An 18,867-nucleotide genomic window follows, 5' to 3' on the forward strand; every position below is an offset into this window, starting at 1 on the left:
TTCTTGAGTAATATTTCAAAAGGTATAGCCCTGAATTAGCTTTTATAATTTGCACAATCCCATGCCGATCTGTAATTTCAATTAAATAAATGTTTAACCTATCTGTAATCCTAATCCTATTTATCCAAGTTGCTTAGAATAGAGCAGAGCAGAAATACATGCAGAAACTTATCATTGCAGTTATGTACAGCTAGCTATAGCTTCATTATAAACTGCACTTACATGGTTATATTCTATATTACACCTAATCACATCTCATCCTGGTTTCAGTTAGCAGCATAATGCTGCATCCAGGATTCTGAACGTTCTCTGGGGTACATGATAAAAAACCTGGATACTGTTGATGTGATCATGTATACAGGGACATGAATGGCCATGGTACCCATGTTCTGTGTAAATGGCATATGATCAGACCAGGAGGATCATGTGTTCATGTGAGTGCAGTCATAGAAATAAACCCACTCTCATTTATCATTTGTGCTCTGTGCTTTGTTTTTCAGGGAGGAGGAGGACAGGGAGCCGGCAGCAGGAGTGGTTGTTATGTGCAGGCGTCACAGATGAGGAGACATCAAGGAAGTATCTGCGGACAGACTTTGATAGTAGCATCAACAGCTTTAAATAAAATTTAAGGGGCTTTCAATTGGTTTTGTGTGTTTGGTGCACTGGTCACCATAGAAAGGGACAGGTGAAAGAAAATCGAATGGAAATCATCTTACACTTTGCCCCCTTAAGTGTCATTACACAACATTTCTTTGTGCCATGTGGCCAGCCAGTCAAATTGCAACAAATTGACCTATAATAAATGCATGAATGTTAGCTCTGATCTTCAAGGCCTTTCTGAACAAATGGGATGGAGCTGTGTACAGACGAGACAGAGATGTAATGCCTTTGTCCAGGGTGTAGGCACGGCAACACAACTCAAGGTTGTTTCTCTCTCCAAAATAAGTCCTTGTTGAATAACATAACACTGAAAAAAATGTAAAGACTGGGGGGTGGCTTCTTCACAGAGTGACTCATCAGGACCCTGCAGCACAGAGCACAAACTGTACCAACCAGCTCAGAGGGGGAGAAGAAGGAGCAACACCACATCAGGAAGGCCCTGCAAACATGTGGCTACCCCAAGTGGGCACAAAAAAAGCCACAAAAAGGACAACAACCAACGGAAGAGAAACATCTCCATTTCATATGTGTCAGGAGTATCAGAGAAACTCCACAGGATCTTCAACAACCATGACATCCCGGTCCATTTCAAACCAATGATAACACTGAGACAGAAACTGGTTCACCCGAAGGATAAGACTCCCAGGGAGAAACACAGCAATGTGATATATGCAGTCCAGTGCAGTGAGGAATGCTCTGATCTGTACATTGGAGAAACTAAACAACCACTCCACAGAAGAAAGGCCAACACCAAACAGAACTGATGAAGCTGCTTGGAGGAGCAGTGAAACGTCTTCAAGAAAACTCTACAAGTCCAGACGCCTTGCTTCAATCTTCTCTACGTATTATGACCTGGATGACTGAGAATCTTCATCAACATTAAATGTATGCTTTGTTAAGTTTTACACCCTAAGTACCTAAGTACTGGTGTCATTATAAAGCTCTGATATATATATTTTTGGTTTTAGGGTGAACTGTCCCTTTACACAGAGTACAGATCTCTTATAGCACAAAAGAAATATCCTTATACTGCTACAACATAATATGGCACAGTGTTACTTTCCCCCTGAGGAATACATGGCAATAATGTGTGCATGCAAAGCATCAATATCATATTACAGAATGTAAGTGCTGTGATGACCTTCAGAATGTGTCCAATCAATAGTCTTTTTCATGCTGCTGTGTTTAACTCAAAAGAGGAAATGAAAAGTATAAAAGATCTTTAGCATGCTCGTGTATTATTTTACAGAAACAAAGGGAGGAACACTAAGGCTTTTTAAGGTGCATTTTTTTAATAATCGAGCTCCTATATTGAATTTTTAAACAATTTCACAGTCTTATAAAGATCAGAAGGAAACCACCGGAGACAAACGTTCTTGTCAGGCTGGGTGAGGAGGAGCAGCAAGCCCACCGACTATGCCAGACGGGTAGGCACCGTGCCACACCACAGGGAGGGGAAACTCCTGTGAGCTTACATCAGAGCATCAAAGAGTGCACGTTCAAACTGCCCTTTGAGCATTACTGTAGGTTGGCTGTGCAGCTTCTCTTCACCACGCGACGTAAAAGAAAGGCCTCAGTGTTCCTCTGCTGTTAAGTCACAGCTGCTTTTTTAGCCTTGTCTGACACACAGGAGCTAAAGAACTGACACTTGTTCTAACATGCTGACACATGCTGTTTTTATTGCAAACCTGTAAAAAACAGGTAACCGACTCCCTTCCCTGACACTACCCGAGTTTCCCTCTAATTTGTCGTCTATCTGGGGCTGAGAAATGAAGCCTAAGTGTCAAAAACTGCAGTTCCCCCACTGGCCTCTAGGCCCTGTTCCAAAATGTCTTTTTTAAACACAAATAAACTGGTTGCCTGGTTACTCTGTTGAAGGCCCACTTCATATTATTATATTTTGTTTAGAAACTTCTCAGCAAAGAAATAATCCAGACTAAAATGAAAATATCCTTTATAGAGGCTAAAAGGTTCACCTAAAAACACTACATTAAAGTGAAAAAGACCATCACTGTATTGGACACTGTAATCCCTGAGAAGAAGGAGCCAAACCACCACTGAGAGAAAAAAATGCAAATCAATCAAGGAAGACACTTTTAGTCATAAAAGCAGAATTGCATTTCCTTAAGTCTTATTACCAATGCTTTTATGTGCTGCTGCCATCAAATTACATTTCCTCCCAGCCCCCTCCTAAATATAGTCTTTAATCAGCACCTTTGTGATTGTTTGGATTGTTGCTAAAGTGATGAGGGGTCAGAGTGTCCCGGTTTCCGCCGGCTTGATGACGGCTTACCTGCAGGGACTGCAGGGAGTCGGAGTTAGTGTCGCAGTACAGGATGATGTTGTTGGCCATGCTGAAGCTCTCTCTGACCCCCAGGTGATAGAAAAGTGAGGGCTGGCGGAAGGCGTCTGTCATCTCTACCACGGCGATGTCTGAGAATGAAATAAAGGCATCAATGGAGCAGGTTGACAGGGTTATAACTTAAGAAGACAGAGCAATCACTCAGCTAAACAAAATATATAAAAAAAAATGTCCCCAGAAAAATAATGGAAGTTCCGTTACTGGTAGCAGACATGCAGTTCATCGAACGGCCACTCGAGGCTGCTTTTAAAAGTGAGTCCAACCCCTTAGATGTTCCTTTTTAAAACCTTACAGCAGAAACAAACATGTTTACAGGCTGGTACCAGAAGCATATAGCTCATCTGTTTATAGTATATAATTATGAATAATTTAAGGTTTGAATGAGCAGTGCCTGCTGGTTTACAGGACCACCCGTCTGAGCTCTACTCCATCTTTCTATACATTAAACCCTGCTTGTATATAAACAGTCTCTCATGATCATTTGACAAAGTCAATATATCAATAAAACACTCATGTGTTTAAAGCCTGCATTATGTCAAAGCTCCACGTGTCTGCTTTTAATTACAGCCACCACTTGCCTGTTTTTATTGATTTTACAGTGAAAACTGCCAATAAGCGTGTAATGAAGTGTGTAAGAAGAAGGCGATGCTCAGCCTGTCCGTATAGCTATAGATTCTCATGTGAGACATACAAGTGGAGCTAATTCAGAAGTCTTCAATGAATCCCATTAATAAGGATGACAGTGAATACAAATACACTCAATAACCTCATTGATGTCAGCTGAACCCAAACCGGACAGGTCAGGATCAATAGGTCAAGGAGGAGTAAATATTGCTAACAGTCACTCAGGGCAGCAGGGCTTCAGGCTGCTCTGTTTTGCTAGTGGACTTTTACCAAAGACTTCATTGACTAGAGGGCTGTTCATGCTGTTAGATGACATTGTGTTTGGCATGGAACACCAAAAAACACTGGAGTGTGGAGGACGGTGGTCCTCCAGCTGCTGATAACAACAAAAACAAATCACCTGATGACCTGATGGCCGTGTTCCAGCAATAACAGAGAGTCACAGAGATAAAGGCCGTGCCCTGCTTTTTCATCTGTTTCCAACTATCCACCTCTCTGTGTCAACAAACACATTACACAGATTCTGGGAGGTGCAGATATGCTCTGACCCTGCTGACCCAATCTTTTACCTTCTAATGGGCCGTTTCAAGCCTGCTGCCCATTAGAGCTGAAAAACCACCGAAACATTCAGTCAGTCGTCTTCAGTTGATGTCAGCGTACACTCAGATGATGGGTTGTTCGCTTTTTGAAGAGGAGCTGAAAATTGTGTTTCTCAGAAAGTCTGACAACTGCAAAATAGATGTAATGTTACCACCATTACAGCATCTACGGTTTACAGCAGCAACAGATACTCGAGTCATAGCTGTGGTCTTAAGGTGATCAGATCCAGACTGGAGTCATTGACAAAATTCTCAGAACAAATATTCATGCCTTAACAGTAATAAATAGTAGTTATGTTGCAGAGATCCCTATTACAAAGTAATACTGGTGTCTACAACTGCCTGACTGATATTGGATTTTTGGGGCTGATACTGGTACTACATTTTGTTTGGAAATAAAATATGTCTTCCTATAGGAGGCACAACTTTTTAAACAGCACGTATTGGCAAACATACGCTCATAAGGCTCATAAGGAGAATGTAAACAGTCGCTACAAACTGCCATCAGCTATAAACAACGCTGAGACACCCCACTATACATCCCTTCAGCTTTATATGCAGTGGAATATGCATATATGCATAACACAAAATAACTTCATGATCACTCATGTGTTGTCTGATTTCTGACTGCACTGCAACGCAGAACATGATACATGATAATATGTAGCATGATGACTTAACAGAACTGTATATGTCATAGGCAGACCAATCAAAGGGCTGCCTAGGGCTTTGCCTATTGAGCAATACCGGATACCAAACTGATATCATTTCCTTTAGAGATGTTGTAATGTCATTAAATACCTCAATAAATCTGACTCACTCTATGTGTTCCTTGTGAGTCAAGTCCACCGGTATGCTCCACATGACTCTGATGCATGAAGTAGCATGTAACACAAACAGAGTTGACACAACTAGATTGGCCCCATTATTGGATACCTGATCTAGCTAAGTAGTTAATATTGAGGCCAATATCTGATATTAATATTAGATCAGTGTATCACTAGTGCAAACAGGTAATCAAAAAATGTAAGTGATAACCTCTGGAGAGCAGGATTAACCAGAGAGCCATTCCCTCCCTCACCAAATGCATCAGGCAACACTTACAAATGGAGACCTGGACCTGCAGTAAGGTAAGATTGCATGGGCTATCCAGCAGATTATCATCCTGGTTGGCTGCTGGATTATTCCTGCACTGCAACAGTGTCTGACTCCGGAAGTTCTGATGTCAGTGACAATATAAGAGGTAACGAAGTAACAAATGACCTGATAAAATTATACAAAAAAGAGTCATATTATAAAAGATAAATTGCCAGACCAATGTTTTTTTTTAAAGGCAAACATCTATCTTGTTTTGTCTAGCAACTTTTTAATCACACTCACTGCTCCCATCAGCATCAGACAGCACAGGTTGTCTGATGAATAAAAGATAAGCTTATCACATTTCTCTGCTGGCAGCAGACCCCATCAATATTACATCTGAAACAGATTTTAATGCAAAGGCGCCATTAAGAGCAACAGCTCAGCTGTATTCGGCAGAAAAAAAGAAAGAAAAAACAGTTTTGTACTGCTCTGCTTGGAAACCTCACCTGCTTGTCTGAGCCGTGAAAAATGTTTGCTGCTGTGTCACAAGGCAGGTCTAATAAAGGTGGTGAGGAAGGAGCTCAGCCAACTTGGTGCAAATATGAAGGAAAAAAATGAAAGATTGTAAGATGAGACGAGCAATCAGTTCACACAAGTGCTTTGTGCTCACAATAAAGCCCATCGGGGGCTGACAACACTCGACTAGCATCAGCGTGGAGTGTATATTTCAGCCTGCTCTCATAACAACAAACAACAGAAGCTGCATGCAGTGGCAGCCTTTCAGACCAAATCACACATTTTCTCAGCTGTGTCCAGCACATTGAGTCACAATAAATCCATCCATCCATCCATCCATCCATCATCTGCCCCACATTTTGTCCTGCAGTGCAGGGTCACAGGGGGTGGAGCCTATCCCAGCTATCTACGGGTGAGAGTTTGGGTACACCATGGACAGGTCTACGGTAAATCCATATACATTTATACAGCAAAAAATAACATTTCAAAGCGAATAAAAATTGGTCTGCTCTATATGAGGGTAGCTGAACCCCAGCTCCACATGGAGAAACTGATCGTTATAGAGCCTAAAGTGTTTTTACAAATAAATGTATTTGTAAAAACAGTTCATTTTAACATGGAATGACTCCACTGTTGACTCACTGTTGGAGCCACACTCAGGTGGCCATTAGAGGAACTGCAGTTTTTGCACTTCAGCATGTTTCAATATGCTTCAGCATTTTTTTTCATACATTATAGCACCTTATAATCATGGCACATGCTGCACAGTGTGCCTGGTAATTATATGGAATGCTAATGTCTTATGTTTCAAAAGTCAAGGTCCTTTAATATTTATTGAACATGTAGACCTGCTGCAATCACATTTACAAGGTCTACTACTACTACTTTGTAGATAATAAGCATGTGAAACTGTAAACACATCAAAGAAGAAATTGCTCTGCAGGTTGAATAAAATGCTAAAAAACAGCAAAAATGAATCCTGCGAGCAGCTTTATAATGTATAATCTGCCACATTCAAGATGATGAATTTGATTTCATGCAGACAAACAGCAGAGAAATGGAAACCATCATGTGTACACTGGAAGTCTCTGACTGATTCTGGAGAGCAGTCTCATGTCGTGATTGCTTACCAAAGCTGAGTTTATGCCAGTGTAAGAGCGGACCTGCCAACATAGTGTTGACAGAAGGCAGCATGAGAGACAGCGGCAGAGAGACTTGAGTCACAGGCCATCACACGATCACATGCGCACATTGATTGGTGTTTCTTGTAAATAGCTAATAAACCAACGTGTGTCTACAGCAGGGAAAGATAAGATAAATTGGAGTGAAACATGCATAGTGATGTCCTGATAATCCTGCTGCACCTCCTACGGCTGGACCTGCTGCTGTTGACCAAAAACTAAACCGATTCCTTCGCCTACAGCTCAAAGCAGAGGAGGGAAAATAATTCAATACTCTCTCACACTTTGAGCAGCACTGGGCCTGCTGCTGCAGGTTCCTTAGGCCCTGCGGGGCCTCTGAGGGGGGGAAGAAAAGGGAGGTGATGAGCAGCTGAGTGAGTGGTGAGCTGCATGAATACACTGGAGACCATCCTGCATGTCTTTTGCCTCCTCTTTATAGATCCTTCTCAGCCCTCCACTGAGAGCCGCCACCAGTTCCACATGCTCTTTTTGGAAGGGGGTATCTGCTCAATATTACAATCACAGCAGGGTCTAAATGGCACTGGAGACTGTTCAAGTGGATATGGATTATTTCAGCAATGCAAAGTCTCCACTGTGCCCACAGCCAAATACATTTGGACACAAAGAAATCTATTTTAATGAGTGTGGGATGTGGAGAATGTAAACAGTCGCTACAAACTGCCATCAGCTATAAACAACGCTGAGACACCCCACTATACATCCCTTCAGCTTTATATGCAGTGGAATATGCATATATGCATAATACAAAACAACTTCATGATCACTCGTGTGTTGTCTGATTTCTGACTGCACTGCAATGCAGAACATGATACATGATAATATGTAGCATGATGACTTAACAGAATTTGGAGTCGTTAGCGTTAGCAGAAATATGCTAATTATTTTCAGAATAATGACTCCCTTGCACTACTTACAAGCTCTTACAGCCTAGGATGACACCTTGCTGTTGGTCCCCTTGTCTTTCTATGCATATGTTAGTGTTAGACGATGTGTTCTCCCGACCTATGGCCCCCCACTTATTTACATAACAAAATGTGCCCTCCTTAGGTTTTTCATGTACGTAAGGTGAATGCATTGTGTTCTCCCCACCTTAAGCATTCCACAATTGCACATGAAGGATGGGAATTGTGTTTTCTCTACATTAGACTTTCTAGGCATTCACACTGTGCTCTACCCTCCTTGAACTTTTACACATACGCACTTGTTGGGGTATTGAGTTGTACTGCCAAATCTTAGGCTTTTCACATATTCTCATGGAATATTGTGCTCTCACTGCCTTAGGCTTCTTTATATGCACATGGGCAGGTGGGGAAATATATTTTCTCATATACACAGAGAAGTATGTGCTCTCCCTGCCTTAGACTTCCCCCTATGCACACACCAATCTAAGTTGAATGTACAGTGCTGGTATCTTTTTAAAGACCCAGTTACTTCTGCAAGCTGCGTGTTTATCGATGTAGAACAGGAGGAATCCTTGTATCTTGTTTAACTTTGCTGATAAATACTTTATTGCTTTCCTCCATGTTATTTCCAGTACACCACAGCTGTTCCCTTGTCAGAGGATTACAGCAGTATACTGTACAATCTGCTTCATCTGACTGGGAAAGTGAAGCATAAATTGTTTGCATGTGTTAGTTTGTACTCTCACTTTGGCCTAACAGCACTTCCTATTTGTGAAATTGTCATTGCATGGAAATGCTAAAAGTCCTTGTGGTTACATCAGTGAGCAGTTGTACACAATGGTCAGTCAAGTGCCAGCTGTGTAGACCTGCAGTTTTATAGCGATGGCCCCATTTGACTCCAGCAGTACAGTAGGTGAATAAAGCACTTGTTACAATCAATTACATAACAGCTACACATAAGATGTTGTAACCATGGCAACTCAGTGAGGAAATGCTGTGAGTGAAGCCATCAGTGTGCATTTCCCCCCCTTTATCTCTAATAAAGAAGGAGGGAATGAGGCTGGTGCTGTTAGTGGAGCAGAGTGCAGAAAGAGTTTTTTCCCTGGAGCTCGGCACACATAGAGGACAGGAGGGAGACAGTTGAATTACTGTCCCCAAGCTCCACTGGAAATTATTTCCCACACTCAAGAGGTCTTTTTCCTCTCCCTAAAAAAAGCAACCTTCAAGAGCATAAAGTCCAAATCCTCTGCCAGATTTCCAGGAACAGCAGGGAGGAGGGTGGTTGTGTATGCCTGTTAGGGCAGCTACATGATTTTTGGCTCTTAAACCCATGCTACTAATGATGATTCATTGCTGTGATATGCAGGCTGCTGTGGACTATAGACTTAAATGTGGAGTTCCTGCTGGGTTACCATTGTGACAATGTCAGACTTTTACTATATAATAACTGGAAACATTATAATGACTTCTACTGAAATTATTCTTCTTGTGTTAGCAGACCTGATTCTGATCTAATGTGATAGTAACCAGCAATCACCTTCCCAAGCTATAAGGAATTATTAAAAGCAACCTTGTTAAGCAGCTGGATTCTTTTGAGTTGCAAGATCACATGCTGCCTAGGTCTTGCCGGGCCGTTTGTTTGGACCAATCATCATGTCACCTCACTCTGTGAGGTCACTTACAGTTTTTGGAGTCTCCACCTGTCACCATGATGGTAGCATGTATGTCTGCCTAACTCCTGTTTGATCCAAATACAAGCAAAGAGGTAGAGCAGTAAAAGAACTGAGGTAGGCGAACAAGTAGTCTTACTTGTGCACGATTACATCTTTTTATAATTTAATTAGCCTTTTCCACTTTTGGTTATGTATTTCATACTGATTTGTATCTGTAATTGTTGTGGTACAAGTTGTCCAAAATTAACCCCATATAGCTACCTTATTATGCCCTCATTTTCACACAAATACGGAAGTATCATCTACGCGGATGCAAATTGTTTAGCTAGCTTGGTAGCTTTGATAGATTCTAAAAGCGTCACGGCAACAAGACACAATCTGTGCTCAAATATGACAAGATACAAATATGGAGAGCAGGTTAGTGGTTTGAGGTTTCCTCTTCTTCCTGTCAAGTCAAGATACCGGTAGTTGGTATTTACCAGCTGCTACTGTTTGGCTGCCTTATTTATTAGCATTATTAAAGGTAGGGTAGGAGATTTCATTCTGATACACTGTTGTTTGTTTGTTAAATTAGTGTAACTTCTCTTTACAATCCGATAGCAACCAATTAGTTAGACAGTTTCGCATTAAAACGAAGAATATTAATCATCTGTGGAAGCTATAAAATGCTAAAAACATCAGCCAATCCTCTGGGATGACCCTGCGTGGAGTATTGGCTGATTGTCACTCTCTTCCTGCTCTGCGCGCACCAGAGAGGTACGTGCATGATGGCCGAAGTCACAGACTTGTCTTCAGGCAATGCGCGTCCATGTGATTGGGAGGCTTGGCTTCGGGGTGAGCTCTGAGAGCAAGGGGCGTGTGTTTACTTTCAAAATCTGGCACAAAATCTGACTCATTGAAGATGATCTACTTGTACAGTAGAAAACATTTTTTTTAACATTATACAGCGTATGCCCAGCTTTGTGTGTCCTCCTACAACAGGTAATTCGGATCAGTCTGCTGCAAGGCGTCTACTCTTATAACAGTTTCCTAGGACTCAAAACTAGTCAGGCCACAGTTCCAGGTAAAGACAAGGCGCTGCATGTTGGTCCCTCAGGGAGTCTTTACTACCCATGCGAAACGACGCGTTGCTTTTATTTTTCTTTGCATAAAAACACAAACCAAAACAATAATCAGTGATTTTGAACTGTACACAAATAGCCCAAATGCATGCTTGTCTCTATCTGTGATAAAATACGTGGGGCCAAATACAGACCAAAAATATAACCCTGGGAATGGGAAAAAAGGGGGCTTACAGTCCTTCAGCTGAGCATTTCTGTCTACAAATGCTCTACCACAGGATTGTATGGGAAATACTACACAATGGTTATTCAGTAGTTCTGATGCCCTGCCCAGCAGAGAGATAAATGCTCCCTTTATTTTTAGCCACAAGTCTGCTTTGAAAGAAACGGCCCAGAAAGCACCATGATGGAGGAAATGAGGCCGACCTGCCAGCCCTGCACACCGCTCCTCCTGGCAGACTCTTTACCTCTGCTCCACTTTTGTTGCTTTTTCACACACTGAGAGATTTTACAATCTGTTATGCCATAGCCCCGAGGGGAAGAAAATAGCTGAGAACAGAATGTGAACAAACACACTGGGAGAAACCTGTGCCGCAACACATGCTGCCCTGACATGCATATGCAATTTCCCAAAAAGTGGGACAAATAAAGGGTTTCTTAACCTTTCCTAATATTTAATGTACTTCCTGCTTGTATTTCAATGAAACAGAATTCTTTTGAAACAATGGGGATTCGTATTAATGACAAGCAAACAATGTTTTAACCTAATCACTCTTACTTCCCCTGATAGGAATGAGGAACCCAGTGCAGCTGCACTATGAGGCAGCTGCACTGGGCAAAAAAAACGAGTGCAAATATACACCTGGAAAACCTGAGAAGTGGGCTACAGATAAGAAACGGTAAAATCATCACACACACAAAAAAAAAAATCATGGTGGATAATTTCTTGGTATTTCCAGGAATATCCATGAAAAGTGTGAGCTACTGTTTGACCTAATAAACGATCTTTTACCTATACTCGGCCAAGTTGTTTAAAAATAATGCCGTGAGATACATAAATGTGGTGTCTGAAGAACAAATTTTGAAATAAATACATAATTATACAGTATATTTACAGTCATATATAAATACATATATTTATTTATTTAATTCTGACTAAGGTCTGGGCACATACACAGCAGCAACAAAAGAAGAAGAAAATGTACATACACACACATAAAGCAGATCAATGAAGATAAGAAGCGTAACACACAGTTAATGTAACTGAGTAGTTTGAAATGCACCTGTGATGATGCTTTAGTCCGAGTTAGTGAGCACAGCTCTGACAGTCACAGAGGAGTTATACAGTCTGATGGTGGACGGCAGGAATGAGTTCCTGTACCGTTTCTTAGAGCAGCGGGGCAGCAGGAGTCTGTTGCTGAAGCTGCTTCTCAGTCTGTCCACAGTGTTGTGGAGAGGGTCGGAGGGATTGTTCATGATTGACAGCAGTTTAGTCAGCACTCTTTCCCTCGCCACCTCCTCCAGGTTGGCGAGCTTAAAGCCAACAACAAACCCTGCCTTTTTGACGAGTTTGTCCAGTCTGTTGGCGTCCTTTGCTTTAATGCCTGATCCCCAGCACACCACAGCAAAGAAGATGGTGCTCACCATGACAGACTGGTAGAACATGTGGAGCATCCTGCTGCAGACATTGAAGGACCTGAGTCTCCTCAGGAAGTACAGTCTGCTCATGCCCTTCTTGTGCCTCAGTGTCACTCCAGTTTATTGTCCAGTTGGACCCCCAGGAATTTGTAAGATGGGACTATGTCCACATCTTTCCCACTGATACAGACTGGGGAGGGCGGGGGCTTTTCCCTGTGGTAGTCCACCACCATCTGCTTTGTCTTGGCCACGTTCAGCTGCAGGTGATTCTCTTAACACCACCTGACAAAACACTCCACAAGGCCTCTATACTCATCCTCCCATCCGTTCTCCACACAACTAACTATGGCTGTGTCATCCGAGTACTTCTGAAGGTGAACAGTTGGAAATTAGTGGAAGCCTTGATGGCCAATTATGCATGAGGCAACCAAGATGGCTCACTGACCCGGATCAGTTTAGTGAGTGAATCAGAGGAACCCTGAATCCACAAAAAGATCTGGATTTACCACCACTAAGCACAATATGAAGCAACTTCAATTCATGAATTGTTTGCATGTTGTGTGTTGGGATTCTACAAGAGACCAGACATCTACCTTACTGGGATAAGTGTATACACAGAAACACACACAGACACACACTATGCAGCTGATCATGTAAACTGAAACTCTTTATGTTGTTGCCCAGAATGGTTTTTTTTCCTTACCCACAGCCACCCATGCAGATTTGCATCCACTTTACTGTTTAACATTTGCGGTGTGTATTTAGAAGTCAGACAGTGAAACAAAACAGAAGCAACAGTAGCTGCATAGTGTATGTAAGAGGAGTAATTGTAAAGACAGATGAGTATCACACCTCTGCTGCAGCATGGTTATGGTGATATAATTATATACTGCATTGTGAACATGTCGCATGACAGCACACTGAGGAAACTGGTCTGCTTGTCCTGTCTTAACCATGATACAAAAACTGAGATGACTCAGTTCCTTGTCACCCTTTGCTACTTTCTTTACCCACTCCTGCTGCCATTCACCTTAAATGAACTCTGACAAGTCCTGAAAGTTAGTTTTGCTCCTGCATGTAAGCATGTTAGATCCCAGAACATGCATAATATCCATTTGACAGCCTGTCTGAGAGTTTAATTCCTGACATAAATCTGTACAGTGAATTTCACAATGTGTCACACAGTGAGTCCACACTATGCTTCCTGTTGTGAAATGCCAGCATGAGAAGAAGAAACATGTACTCACTGCAACTTACTTCTCCCACTGAGGTGATGGTACTTTTACCCCAGACGCCAGAGAGCCGCCAGTCGACAAATTCCCTCTGACCTTGTGCTTTCTGACCTCTAGGAGGCAGTCAAGCATGAAGAGTAAACAGGACGGAGGATAAACAACTTAGCAGAGGGCCAGCTGATGGGATTTCAGAGCAGCATTGCCTCTCAGCTGAAAAGCTGAGTATGCCAGTGAATCCCGAGACAATCTCAATCTGAAGTTGCCACCTGGCCCCCCTGCGGAGTTGACCCTGGATATAGTAGGACCTTGCCTGGTCATTTTATACTACCTGGACTAACATATATCTAACACAAGGACTGCTCTAAAGTACCATTATGAATCAACCTAGCATGGATTAAAGGCGCATTGAGATCGGATCACTAATGCAAATGTGCATGCAAGTGTGTCCTGGTCCACCCTTGACCCACCCTCTCAACTAACATCTGAACTATCTGCAGAGTGTTAGGATCTCCTGCCACACCTCAGTTTATGATGACTCCTTTACCCTTATAGGGCCCGAGGCCTGGTCCCTGCATCAATGAAGGATCAGATCATTAAATTCAAAGTAGATCATCATGTAGTTTGGTTGTTCAGTAGTTTCTATGGGTACATTTACACCAGATGATCAGAACTACATATTTGGACATTGGGCCGACATAATCTGATCACAGGGGTGATAAACATGCTAAGGTGTAAGAGTTGATGGTGTCACTGTTCACCCCCTGATGACCACAATGTATGTCTTGGTGGAACTACCAAAGGCAATCTGGCCAGATAAAAACAGCCACCAAACACTAAGGCAAAGCTGCTTTGAGGAACAGTTCAGAAACTCACTGAACTGCCTATGAATTATACCGTGTTGTAACATAATGATCAACTGCAGAAACAAAGTCCTGCATACCACAGCAATGACCAAAAAAGTTTGATCCCTGATTCACATCGACTGCTGCATTTAACAGGGCATATCAGTCTAACATTAACTTGTATTGAGCTGCTCTCAGTTCAGGTTGTGTTTACCCAATCACTGACTGAGGTATCTGCCCTGTCAGATGTTCCATTAGTAAAGGCCTGTAGTTGACTGAAGCCATATGTCATTAGGAACATACTGAGCAATTTCTACCTGAGTACTTCATGATTGCTGTGCAGACATAGCACCATCGATCCAATCCCCTCATCTTCTCTCACTTGATGTTCCATCAATGCGATCAGATTAGAAACATCTACAAACATTGACTTCTGAAATAAGTTAGTCGATGCTAAAAGCCTCAGTTAGCTGGTGCATTCACCTGTGTTGCATTGAATTGTTTGGAATCCAGGACTGCTGCCATTAAATTATAAACGATGCCCACCTACACAGGCTCTATAGATCTACTTTGTTTATTGTTACTTCTGACAGTTACATTGCCTTTTGTGGCAGGCTCTGCCCTGTCTGTCCGCAGCATCATGTAAGGGCTGCATTTGAATCTGACAAATCCTCTTTTCAAATTAAGGAACACACACACTTCCAGTCAGCATCATTGTTTTTTGTGCAGTTGTTGACTGGCATTCATCTCTGCTACACACTTGTGCAGGAAGAGGATAAAGAAGTGTGTGTTTGAACAGATACCACAGTTTCTAGGAAAATGCCACCACCCTTCCATGTGAGGTATGAGAACATTGTTCAAAGTAGGAAGAGCAAATAATATACAGGGAACTGACTGAGAAAATTGTTTAATTCTAAGTCTAAGTCTTAGACTTAAGTCTAATTTTTTAAAAAACACCAGTCTCATGCCTCTGTACTGTGCTTACATTGAGTCCTCTGTGGGATCAGACTGCATCAGCCAGCCATCACTGAGCCCGGAACTGTGAACCTGATGTCCTTGTTTGGACCACTTAGGGTAGCTACTGTGTCACAATCTGAGGGTGATTTTCAGATGGCCATGTTAAATAAAGTGCACCCATACAAATTAACTATTATGACTTATGTTATAGCCATGACATCGATCAGACAACATCAGCCCATCACAAATACAGTGTAATCAATGTGTCTGCAAAACAACTATACTTGAATATTTGAACACTTTATGGGTCAGATCTGCCATATAAGACATGAATGAATAGAATCGAAAAAATTATATTTAGAGTTATCAATGCTTACTAACATGTGCAACCTCCGAATTGATTTTTATTAGCCCTGTCTCAGTTAATGACTTAATGCAAAAAATCAATATTGTGAGGAAAAATAAAGAAAAATTGGTTTAATGCAACCATTAATAAGCTTTTCATTATTACCATTTTTAGAGAGGATGATGTACACTACTGCAAGCCTCATCACTTCTTTAATAGATGGCCAAACCTCCCTATTAAAGGGTTCTAAAACACATGCAGCAGCATCTACAGCATCTATATTTTCACTCATAACTGTCATTAAGGTGCTCTTTGGTCATTTGTTTTAGATGCTATTGGCAGGAGAAATAATAGTTTTATTGAAAATTCTGATTGGTCGACTTTTTCTTGCGTGTAATTTTATCAGGAGGAATGTACCAAGTGCTAATGGGGGTTTTCTGCACACCCATTTCACAGGTAACAGTCAATCTTTGAACACCCCCCTTGTTTTCACTACTTTGGTTTAGCCTGACCCACTAGAGACAGAGAGTACCGGCTGGTGGTTTGCTGAATATTTATGGGTACTCGCACACAGGTACACCCCCCCCTTGATTAGTCGATTTTTAGTCGGAATTTGAGGCTTTCAGTTGACCAAGACTTTCTTTGGTTGATTACAGCCCTATTCTCTAAAAGGCTTGTGGCTTTAAATAGCTGTCCCACATATATGATGTGCAGATTTATATCTGCTCAACAAATCATAATGCTGAATATCTTAGTGACATGCAAACTGTGCATTACAGCTGTTTTGAATTTTACCCAAATCCCTCTAAGGTCTGCTGTCTGAGATCTTATTATGCAACTGAACATTTCCAGCAGGATTACGAGCCAACTACATGTACAGTGCAGTATGAGTAAGAGGTAGAACATGGCGTGCGTCTCTGCCTGTAGATTCCAGTGGAAAGTCCAGCCTCACGGCTCAAACCATGACACTCCTGCTGCACAACACAGGAAGCGCACAATAGAAGTAGGAAACTGTGTGTGTGGGGAAACTTTAACAATGATCTCCACATTTTTTTGGAGCAAATTAAATCAACCACAAATGATGCTGTCAGTTTTGCTGCCATGACATCCAGTAGTTACGGTGTGGAAAAGACTCGAGGCTGCAGGTTCAAGCCCTGACATGCAGTAACGTGTGTGTGTCTGTGTGTGTGTCAATGTGTGTTTTGTTTGGGCAGCCCGGAGCAACCTGTCTTCCAAGCAAACTATCTCTAAGAATAGAGAACAGAATGCAGCAGCTACTATGACCTCTGACCTCTGACAGGGAGGTGAAATAATCACACTTCAGGGGTGACAGACTCACTCTGCTCCACAGACCTTTAAACATTATAATGGAGAGCATAGTTAAACCCTGTGAAATCACTGGAGGAGGATTGGCGTAAAAAGGCCAAATCACCCAATTTGATCACATCTGCAGGATGAGTTATGACTTTGATGTGAACTGTACAAACACTTATGATCAATCTTTCATGTTGTCAGTCACATATGGTTTACTTGATGGATGAGTAGTTGGTGGTTGACTCGACTTACCAGCGTTGTAAAAGCTGTCCAGCACAGTGGTCTCCCCAAAGTCCAGTTTCCCAAAGTTGACGGTCTCCAGCTTGCTGCCCACCGTCTCACACGCGTCCTTCAGGCACTGCAGGGCCATGCTCTCCGCGTTACTCTGCTGGCTCGCCTCTCCGTTCACAACATAGGCCACCGTCACCGGCCTGCTTTTGCATGACTTACCGGTGGACAGTAAGCCTCCCCCTTCCATCGGGCAGCTCCCGGGGGTCGGACTGACGCCTCCTATCACAGAATCCTGCCAGAAAGTCCCGGCTGCAGGGATTCCGCCGCCAACAGCTCCGCTGTTGCTGCTGGTATTCTCCCCGCTGAGGCTCTCTCTGCCGTGACAAGCACCAAAACAAGGGACCGGTAGCGATATCCCGTCTTGGTCCTGACTCATCTTCGCTTCAAGTGTCTCTCACTGTTTAAAGTGTGGGTTGTGATGAGCAGCTTCTCCACCAGAGCTCCATGGAGAGCCAGCGTTACGCACGGCGGTTACCCATAGAACCTCTGCACAAGCGCGACGTGCAACCTTGCCTTGTTTCTACACAGGTACGCAGTCTGTTAGAAGCGCTGCTGTAACTCCACATCATGCTGCATGTTTGCTGTTAAAATCACGTTAAAAAAACAGCCTGATGTCCGCGGCAAAGTGGCTGAGGTCACGACAATGTTCCACGAAGAAAACACGAGATAAAAAGCCACCAAATCCGCGCATTCCGTCTCAGCTCTAGCTACAAATCCACACAGGCTACTTCTCAAAGTTGAACAACATCGCCGGTGTCGGCGCAGCAACGCCCACAGGAATCACAAATGTCACGCCGAGTCCAGGTTAGGCGCAAATAAAGCCTCGATCTGCGTATCGGCGTGTCATCTGTCAAAAGAGAAAGTAGGCTACATCGCGCGTGTATCGACTCTTCTTTCATGTGCGGGAAGACCCTGCCCTTCTCCACTGTTATCTTCCCCGTCCACACTCACGCACTGGGCGGGGACACAGCAGTGGGAGTCATGTTCAGCTGGGCGGGGACACGATGACTATGAGGAGTTGTGTTCTTCAGGAAAAGGAGCAGTTCACTAAAAAACAGCCTTTTCAGTCACAAATTGATGAATCACGAATTCATCAGCTGATGTGATAAACATAAAAAATGAGAGAAGGGAAAGTCCCTTCTCTGAGCATTAATCTCCGTGATGACTGCATTGATTTTTCAGTCCTGTGAGCTGGAAGCGTTTCATAATGCTGCAAACTAATTGCACCGTTTTTGTCCATTAATCTAATGTGGATCCAAATGGATTAGTCTGCAGGGTAAATTAGCGGCTGTGGACAGTGTCAGCTACTACCAAGCCCGAAAGAGCAACGCAGTGCGATTTCTCTTTGTAATTCCTCCAAACAAATACACACAAGTATTTTCATTCAGGATTAATTTAATAAATGCACATAGAAGCTGTTTAGATAGTTTATCTTCTGATGTCCACTCTTTACAAGGCTGACACCTTGTGGTACAATTCTAATATTACAAGTCTTATCATAAAATGACAAAAACTACACTGCTCAAAAAAATAATGGGAACACTAGATCTAGATCTAGATCTCATTGA

The 18,867-nt window shown here is 42.5% G+C and overlaps 1 protein-coding gene across 1 annotated transcript in view; it reads right to left on the minus strand.

Annotated features, from left to right (window-relative positions):
* The window catches only part of LOC114428537 (mitogen-activated protein kinase kinase kinase 5-like), a 49,744-nt gene extending 31,508 nt beyond the window's left edge, over positions 1-18,236 (minus strand). The window contains exons 1-2 of the mRNA XM_028397048.1: positions 17,261-18,236; positions 2,954-3,093 (exon numbers count right to left, since the gene is read on the minus strand). Coding sequence (XP_028252849.1) covers positions 2,954-3,093; positions 17,261-17,675 — 555 coding nt within the window. The 5' untranslated portion in view covers positions 17,676-18,236. The remainder of the gene's footprint in view (positions 1-2,953; positions 3,094-17,260) is intronic.
* Positions 18,237-18,867: the final 631 nt, after the last annotated feature.

This window comes from Parambassis ranga, chromosome 24 (genome assembly GCF_900634625.1).
Source record: "Parambassis ranga chromosome 24, fParRan2.1, whole genome shotgun sequence".
Taxonomy (NCBI): Eukaryota; Metazoa; Chordata; class Actinopteri; family Ambassidae; genus Parambassis; species Parambassis ranga.